This window comes from Clytia hemisphaerica, unplaced genomic scaffold (assembly GCF_902728285.1).
Source record: "Clytia hemisphaerica strain Z4C2 unplaced genomic scaffold, Clytia hemisphaerica genome assembly, whole genome shotgun sequence".
NCBI lineage: Eukaryota > Metazoa > Cnidaria > Hydrozoa > Leptothecata > Clytiidae > Clytia > Clytia hemisphaerica.
Window position 1 is genome coordinate 1 of NW_027104435.1, and position 9870 is coordinate 9870.

The window sequence follows — 9870 nt, forward strand, 5'->3', positions numbered from 1 at the left end:
CGAATACGATTTGAAACTCGTTTTCATAGCTGTATCTTGGAACATCATGCCTAAGAAGTTGTTCTCCTTGTCTTGATGGACATTAACGGAACAGCCTTGAAAAAAATATACGATTTCATCTTCATTTATTAAAATAACAACACCGCCAACCATTCCCATTCCAAAAAAGCACTTACCCACAAAACGATACTGACCTTTTTGTAAAAAAATGTAAAACTTGAATATTGAAATGAATTGAAAAAAACCGGGTGACCCAGAAAAGAAAAGTATAAGGGGTTTGATGGCTAGCTGTGTCCGGAATAATGTATACTTTAATAAATCCTTTTGTCATTGTAAAGAGGAAGGCCAACTTAACGCAATTCTATGCTGAAAGCCTCACATTTTCCCATTCACCACTCAATTAATGATCTCAGCTGATTTTTATCAATTATCCTAAAAAAGTTAGAACCTTATCGGGGAAAACTTCGTCCGGGAAAATTCAGGGAAAATTTTCGTCGGGAAAATATTCGTCACTTGTCCAAAATTTCGTCACTTTTCCCCGACGAAGTTTTCCCCTGATAAGGTAGTGAAAAATAGAAAATCAATAATTTGAGGCATCTAAAAAAATTAATGAACAGTTTTAAAAATGCTTCATTTGATACCCCTTTTGTGACGTTTTTTGGACTTTTTCAAAAAAATTTGACGTCAACAGCTTATAACTTGAGAACTACTGTACAATTTTAAAAAGCTAATGCGCCAAATTTAAGTTTACCTTTCCTCTTGACAATTAAAAAAGAATATGGTAAAAACTCACATTATTTCGGACACAGTTAACCATCAAACCTTTATACTTTTTTCTGGGTCACTCGGTATATAGCATTTAGTTTCAGGTCGTTGTTGTTATTTTTGGCACGCGCAGTTTGATTATCGGCCGACAGTGTCATTTGGGTGACTTTAAAGCGGAGTTAACGAAAGTTCACGAAAAAGTTAAAGTCAGCAAAATCTGATTTGAGTTCTCTTCAGGTAAAACATCAAAAGTCTACATTATTCTACCACTAGGTCACGAGAGTTCACAATAATAAGATTATAGGTAACACGGTTGTGCTCCTGACAATGCAACAAAATGGTGTGAAAACTTCTGAAATCTGATGAAAAAAAAAAATCTTAACACCGAAATTTCAACTGTCTTGCCGTGTAGGAAGTGTAGGAAGTGTTAAAGGTTTGTTCATTATGTCTGTTCGGAGCTTCCAGCGTACCAAATACAGATTTGCCTTCAGTACGAAGCAAGGAGATTCGAATGTGCGAAATGCATCACTGTCACGCCAATACTGTTAGAGAAGATCAAAACAAGTAAACAAAGAATGACAAGCAACAAGGCAACACATACTGAAGGTAAAGAGAAATATCAAAACGAGCAATGCGTTTTGGCTGTACTGGATAGTCTGGGGAAGAAAATGGATAAACTTGTGAATAAAGACGACGTCGTTAGTAGATCAAAAGAACAACAGACATTCGCTAGCATCGCTAAAGATGAGCTCGACAAAAAAGACCATGATATAGACCCAAAACAACAATAGACATACGCTAGCGTTACTAAAGATGAGCTGAAGCAACAAGAGGTAACGATCAAGAACTTCATAAAGAGAAAGAAGAAGAACGATAGTTAAATTTAACAAAATGCAATATCATTGTTCACAACCTTGGTGAGAACAAACATGAAGACCTAGAAAAGCATTGCTGCAACGGGTGGGTGATAAAGATTATGTTGGAGAAGTTGTAAGAAACCAAATGGGATTTCCATTTCCGTTCCAAGGGGGTAAGGTTTGATATGTGGCGGAATTTCATAGAGAGATATGACAAAAATAGCTTTTTAAATCCTACTAAAATTCAGAATTCCAGAGCGGTTTAAACCTGAAATTGCCTGTAATTTCACGGGGTTACAGTATTTCCAGCCACTGAGGGATGGACATCCTCAACAGGGGGTATACGGTTTTTTAAAGTTGCGTACATCCATGGGTCGGGACGCTCCGTTACGGAGTGATGGCATCTAATGGGTCAAAAAATCGAACTTGATAATGAAAGAACGATATAATATAGTCTAAATTAGTCTTTCCTTTCTTCCCTTTCTCTTCTTAATGCAATAGTCTTTTTCCTTGAAAAATAAAAAGTCTTTCTGGGTTAAAAGTGTTCAAATCGAAAATTTCTTTTACTTGACAAACATGGGACAGCTAAAAGAAACAAAAATGTGAAATTCCATTGACTTAGTGGATTTTAGCCTGAGTTACAAGACTTTGCCTAGGCGCCCTTCAAAATCTGGAGGAGAAGGGGGCTAAAGTGTATCGACTGTTAGGAGTTTCTATAATAGCACCATACACAAAATCTAAAAACTTCGAGTATGGTAATAAAATAGAATCTTTGCTCTTTGATAGTTTTAAACTTCTTGAAAAACTAATTGGAATATTGCGATTTGCACTATTTGCACTACTTGATTTAAATACCTTTTGATCTAAACAATTGACTGACTTAAGATTTGAAAACAATAAAGCAAAGGGATGGGTCGAAAGGCTCATCTTCCACTAACCAAGGCTGGTTGGTGTTCGGTGAGTCAAATTAAGCAGGAAAGGTTGACGCGTTAACACACAGTCTCGCCCCTCTACAAAATGCTGCGTGTGACGAGAGATCCTTCACGAAGTGCCCCCTATTTAAAATAGAGCAGAGCAAATCGAAAAGGAAAGCAGCCCCGCAGACATTCGTCTCAGGTTCGCCGTACTATGTTTCAGAAGCAAAGAAGACCTGTGTTATGTGTTCGTCATGTTAATAGCATAATGTTCGTAAGTTTATTTTTGTTTCGCAAAAACTGGCAGCCAAATCACAGTTTAAAAACAAGTGTTAGATCAGCAAAAAAATATTCTAAACGATTTTTTGAAGACTTTGCTTTTTGAAAACCTGGGCTCAAAACATTCGAAAAATGTCGTAAAAGTCGAATAGACGTTACTGCGTAGAAGCTGTGATATCTGATATAGGCTACATTTTGGAGATACTGCGTAAAAAGGCTAACCTTTTGAGAAACGTAAAACAAGGTACACTAACGAACACACGCACTAAAAAACATGACTAACATAAATACAATCCCCACTAGAAACTAGTGTTATATCACCACCAGGGGCACTAGACTACGTAAAAAGAGGGTACCATCATAAAAAGAAATAGAGTTTGAGTTGTTTGGAGATTAAAATAATGCACCACCGAACCTGCCAGATTCATGAATGAATTCGACCACAGAACTAAGAAGAGCTTGATTTAATACCTAAGTTAAGCTTCTACCCACCGTATTAGTAAAGCTAGCAAAGATGTTTATGGCTTTAGTGGATAAAGACTGGTCTTGCATGGATATATAGAGGCAGTGCAAAAGGAAGTGCTGGGTGTAAATCAATGTTCATTGAGATGACTGTTCCTATCCAAAAACTATTAAAAAGACAACACCTTGATTGTCAGGAACATCAAAAACATGCAATTGTGTAGGTCTGAAATAATCAAAGGTCTGAAATAATCAAAAATTTATTTTTAAAGGTCGAAACAGCTTTTATGGTTGTCTAAGATATTCCACTGGGATATGCAAAAGGGGAAAAATGTGCTGCGAAAACGCTCAGCTCGAATATTGAGAGGATTGATTAGATTTCTCGTTCTTCCTTAGGTTAACTGGCGTTGTAACCCTTGCTGGCAGACAGCAAATCACTTTTCGAAAGAGATAACCTTACCAAATTCGTTCCTTAACAAGTCGACAACGTCTTGCAGGTTATTCCGCCCCTCGCTATCGGTTTTAGCCTTCTGTGCGAGGTTGTGCACGTCCCTCATGGTCACAACTTTACCGCTTTCAATTGCAATTTTCGACCTAACCATTTTTTTGTCTGCCTTTGCCTTCAACAGTTGTATGGCGTCAGCTTCTACGATAGTTTGCAGTTTTCTTTGTCGTGGATAGTGTCGGAATAAATTCTATAAAAACAAGAATAATTATGGTAAGGAAAGCCTTCCATTTAATATTTGAGAGATTACGAAAGGTATACCATAAGAAAAAACGTCCATGATTTATTGGATATTGGTACTATAAGATGCGTAGATGAAAATTCGAAGAGGTGCCAAATTTATCTCTAATTTGTGACATCAAAGCATTTTTCCCTTTTAAAGTCTGAAGAAAGGTCCAGCTTCATAAGTATTTCTTTTTCTACAAACAACCTGTATTTTTTATACGACAATACATAACTAAATTATAGCGGAGTGTATTTCTTACTGCGTTTAGTTCGTGGTTATGTGAACGTTGAATATCTTTTACTTCCAATGCTTGACGGTCTTTATCCAATCGGAACCTGATATAAAATGGACATCCTTTCTTCAAAGTCCTGTGAGAAAATAAAACAGAGGATAATTAAAATCTTTACTAATGGACTAAATTAACAATACAAGAGTATAATATTTGAAAATTGAAATAATTCAGAGACATTCCATTATTTAGGGCTTCCAGTTGGGGAGTTACAATAAAATAGATTCTGGAAATACATATAATCGGGACTGAATATTTTGGTTTTTCAGAGGTCAAAAAAGCTAGAGATAAAGTTTTTTTTTAATCTTAGGAAACACCTCCTGCTTTGCAGGACCTATAGATCTACACTGACACAAAGATAACTGATTCTTCTGTTTCTTTACAGTCTGTATAATGATAAAAGGATAGATCAACTTTGCTTCAGTGATTTGAATCTAAGGAGTAAAAAATACTGAATAACCTGTTTACCTCGACTTTCTCAAACCACGCCCACGAGGTTTGCACGTGCCACTAGCCACACACACATACTTTAACTCTGAATATTTCAAAGCCTTTTCTCTTTCGTCCCCTTCAGCCAAACGCTGACCCTTGCATGCTGATTTAATAAGTCTGGAATCATCAATAGATAACTCTGTTGAGTTATCAACTTTGTATTGTTCCAACTTTTGGTAGAGTTCATCCAAGGAAGAAAACTTTTCACCGACATTGAAATCTGTTGGCATTTTTTCATTTTATTCTAAAAAAATGAAACAAATTCGCACTCCTTTTCTTGTTCTTCTGAAACACTACATGATGACAAATAAAGGTTCTAAGAAAAGCAAAACAAATTAGTGCAAAACAGGGGAATTCCCATTTCAGTTTTTTGAAAAGGAAAGATTTGGTTACAACTCTGAGATTCCAAAACGATTTTTGGTAAATTAAACTTTTTGCTCTTTCAGACTTAAATGGACCATTTTTCTGTTGCCAACAAAGAACCTAATTTCTGAGATTCTGTCTAAATTTTCATCAAATTCCACCATTTTGTTAAAAAAAGTGTCAACAACGTTCATTCGTCCTGATTCATCTACCCTCCCATGGGATCATGCCTATTCAATAAGCAGAAGCAAACTGTTTGGGATAATGAATGACAAAGGTCTTGGAATTTTCATCTGCATAGAGATATTCAAGCTAAAAACGCAATAGAAAAAATACATGAAAAACTTTACAAATTCACATACATAGGCCTATGTTAGTCGAGATAGTCGAAGTGTAAAAATGTACAAGAAAGTCTTCACTAGACAAGTCCACAAAATATGTACAACCTTGGATAAATGTCCTTAGAGATATATCAAAAATACCTTAGAAGAGAAAATATATACAAGAATTTCTTACAAAACATTGTCCATAGACTTATCCACAAACAATCTTGAGACCAATCTTTAAGTCAGAAGGTTGTCACCAAGAAGAAAATAAACTTGACATGAGATGATTCCAAGACATAAAAAATCACTCCTTCTCTCTCATAGACATGACTGTAAAATGTAAAATGAGAAAAAACCTCTCAAAAAACGTGGCGATTTGGTTTGTAAATTATCATTAAAAACCAATTATCTCCCGAGGGAGCACCAACACCAATCAAACAACTGTCACAAAGAGACCATTTGATTTTTAGTCTATAATTCTTGATACTATCATCAAAGATTCGCAAGTAGTTTTTTTTATTTTCCTTGTAAAATAATATATAAAATACATGAATAAAGTTTTCTTTTGAAAATATAATGTTTTTCTTGGAAAGGACAATTATTTCCCTTGAACAATAAAAGAATGATATTCCTTAAAAATACGAATGATTTTTCTTGATAAATACAAGTTATAAATACAAGTTAAATACAAGGAGTTATTTTCCTTCAAAAATACATACACATTTAAATAATCTTCCTTGGAAATTACATAAATAACTATCTTTGGGAAATATTTCCTTTGAACTAATGATAAATTTCCTTAAAAAAAACAAGAATGATTTTTCCTTGATACAAGAATCGTTTGATTCTCTTGATTCTCTTATTAGGAAAAATAGATACATAATCATTATAAAATTCAGAAAAATAAATAATTTACACTTTGAAGAACGTAATCTCAAACAAAAGATTTAATTTGTTGTTCTACGGGCCCGACTGACCCTATTTTTACTAAAATCAAAAAAATAATAATATCGAATTTCCACTACAATATATTTTACACACTAGTTATTTGTAAGAATTAAACTTGAATAAAGCTGAAAATTAATTCAAGAAATTGAAAAATCATAAAAAGCATTCCATACACTAAAATTTTATTATGATCTTCATCGAAGATAAAAAACAAAGTGAATTTTTGATCCAGATACTTTTTGGAAAATTTTCTTGGTACCTTACCAGCCCTGATAAATGAAAAATTTATTCTTATTTTGTCGACCGACCGACCCATATTCTTCTAACAATCTGTCCATAGAACAACAAATTAAATTGGTCTTGCCTTACCTTACAAACATATTGGATTCGGGACTCAAGTAAAAGTATATATAATACATATTTACTATCTGAGTCACTGAAAAGATGGATACGGCAGCTTGAATTTGAAAATCAGGGAAGTGTAGGGTAGATCTTTATTTATACAGGCTAATTATAACACTTTTTAAACTAAACTTTTCGGGACTGTCCCGAATCGGCCTGCGAAAATGTTGCATTCGGGACAGTCCCGAATTGGCCTATAAAAAGATTGGATTCGGGACTCAAGTAAAAGTATAAATACTCTCGGGTACCTAATAGCTGTCCCCCCCGCTAATTAATTTTTCGGAGAATATTTTTGAAAGTTCCCTCTTTTGTCCTAATTCAGCTGTATTAGCCTCCTTTTCAAACATTTTTCACCCAAGACATTTTTATTCCAACCCCCCAGCTTATTAAGTTTTGAGATTATTTCCAATCCAAGTATATATAGCAACGAGAAACTTTTAGTCCCGATTTACCTTACGTTTACGAACATATTGGATTCGGGACTCAATTAAAACTAAATATAGCAACGAGACATTCTTAGTCCCGATTTTCCTTATTTCAAAATTTCTAAAGAAGGCGAAATACTATATTGGAACAAAAATTTGAATGTTTCTTTAAAGAAGACGGAATAAACTACTATGGACTTACTGCCCTAACATAGTATTCCACCTTCTTTAAAAAATACCCTTTCAAATGTTTCTAAAGAAGGCGGAATAAACTTCTTTGGACTTACTGCCCTAATATAGTATCCCTCCTTCTTTAAAAAAATACCCTTTCAAATGTTTGTAAAGAAGGCGGAATACACTTCTTTGGACTTACTGCACTGCCCTAAGATAGTATTCCGCCTTCTTTAAAAAGAATAGGCTATCAAATGTTTCTAAAGAAAGCAGAATACACTACCTGGCCATATTTTAGAAAAATTTAGAGATTTCAGGAGGGGCAGCGTCTGATGACCGGACGCTAAAAGGACATGAAAAATGGCCTGACTACTATGGAAAAATACGTTTTCGAGTGTTTCTAAAGAAGGCGGAATACACTATAGTACTTTTCCGGGCGTGTTACAATGGCGATGAAATCGGTTTCCAGCAAATTAGAATGGACTTATTTTAAAGGGACATAACAATACTTGCGAAATTTGTAAACAAACTGTATGCAGTGGATACAAAATCAAAACAAATGTCACATGTCAAAATAAAAAATCAAACCAAGTATGGCTAATTTTGATTGTTCAATTGTTTTACAAGTTTGTTTCGGACACGTGATTTTAATTGTTCTCTTTAAAAATGACACGTGGTTTGCGCAATGTTTACATTTTACTACTTTTATGTCCCTTTAAACGCATAGTGACGGAGAGAAGAGGAAGAGAATCGATTCCAAAGAAAACCCAAAAAGGTATAGACATGAATGATTTATGGTTAAGTATAAAATTGACGAAAATCCTTTGTCTGAAAAGTCGAATCCCACTCGGGACTCGAGTCCAATTAGGCCGCTTGTTTGAGTTTTTTCTTGGTGCTCTCTATAGCGCAATTAATTTCAAATTTTACATCATTTATAGCTTCATATTATTGTCATCCGTCCATTTGTATATTCTTTCAAGACTTTTGACTTCTTTTGTAATTGTAGCACGAATGTCATCAGCGAAAAACTTAACAAAGCTGTGCACCACTTCCTTGTCAATATCCCCAATTAGCACGAGGAAAATCAGAGGCCCCAACACACACTACCTTGAGGGACTCATGAAACAACATGCTGTGATTCAGAAGTCAGAATCAATATTATCGACCGTATATATACTGTACAGAGGTTTTTCCAAGCACTGAGCAATGCCCCCGTTTGGAGTGCCAAATTGAGTTTCCAAAAAGGCGTAAGCGGAAATATCTAGCCAAAGGCTGGAAATTTGAGGCTCAAAGTCATCAAGGGGGCGCCTTAAATCTCCCCCCAGTATTTCAAACAGCTTTCTTAGAAGTTTATCTATTTTACAGTAAAAACAAATTTAAAACAAGACCAGATATGTTGAGAATTAGACATGGTATGACAGCATCACACAAAGTTTTCTTATCGATAAAAATTGATTATCAATGAGTAATCCATAATAACGGATACACCGCAAAGTTGATGTCAATCGAACTGTTTGATTATCGAACTAATCAAACCTAATTGGACAGTAATCGAACGATGGGTGTTTGATTACAGAACCAAATCAATCAAGAACAACAATCTAACCAAGAAATTTCAGTTAAAGTTTGATGACTGTTGATCTGTTACCTTTGATTGCGATTCGATTATAGTTCGATAGGTTCACTTGTAGTTTGATAGGTTTGATCTTACTGTAGTTAGACATTCATTCAATAAGTGTCTGGTTTTTTTCTGGGCCATTTTCGCAACAGTATACCCAAGAAAAATAGAGGAATGATTCCGAAAAAGTACCAAGATACTACTCAAACACTCGTTGAGCAGCAACTCAAACATACTGTTAGTTGGTCTTATGTCGACATCCCTCTTCTGATTTTGACATCCTTCTTTAGAGACAATAGGAAAGTCGATATCACTGATGGACTCCTCAACTTATAATTGCCAAGCAAAGAAAATAAGTTCCAATCAGCTATTTTAAATCAGCTATTAGTGTAAATTGAACAACACCAAACTGAGTTTTAATTAAACTAATCAAGATACCGTGTAATTTTTTAACGATGCGTAGTTTTGTTCTTGGGCTTCCTCTTACGCACCAGTTGAATCCTTTATTGTTATTGTTTTTATTGAGTTTCTTCGCTTGTTTGTGCATCTCCTTGATCTTTTTCCGTTCGTTGATTGTGAAATCTTCCGTTATACTTACCTGAAAGAAACAAGTTTCTTTTAGCATGTGTAAATTCTTCATGACATGATAAGATCTTTATCATGTTGACTTTGCAGGGTGACTTTCAGAGGACGGCTCTTTGTTTTTCTGTCTCCTAATCTGTGGTGTGTAACATTTATTTCTGGAACATTGATGTCATCTAGGAGTTCTCGGAACCGAAATATGTCATATGTTTTCCCATTTTCTTCTTCTTCCTTTTCTGGGCCTGA

The 9870-nt window shown here is 34.9% G+C and overlaps 1 protein-coding gene across 1 annotated transcript; it reads right to left on the reverse strand.

Moving 5' to 3' along the window:
• Positions 1 to 7: 7 nt before the first annotated feature.
• LOC136820774 (uncharacterized) lies at positions 8 to 5067 on the reverse strand (the record flags this gene model as incomplete). The annotated part of the gene is made up of 4 exons (XM_067077002.1): positions 4766 to 5067; positions 4268 to 4376; positions 3738 to 3972; positions 8 to 95 (listed from the first exon to the last, which is right to left on the reverse strand). Coding segments are annotated over exons 1-4 (686 nt in total), but the record flags the coding sequence as incomplete, so codon positions are not given.
• Between the last annotated feature and the right edge of the window lie 4803 nt (positions 5068 to 9870).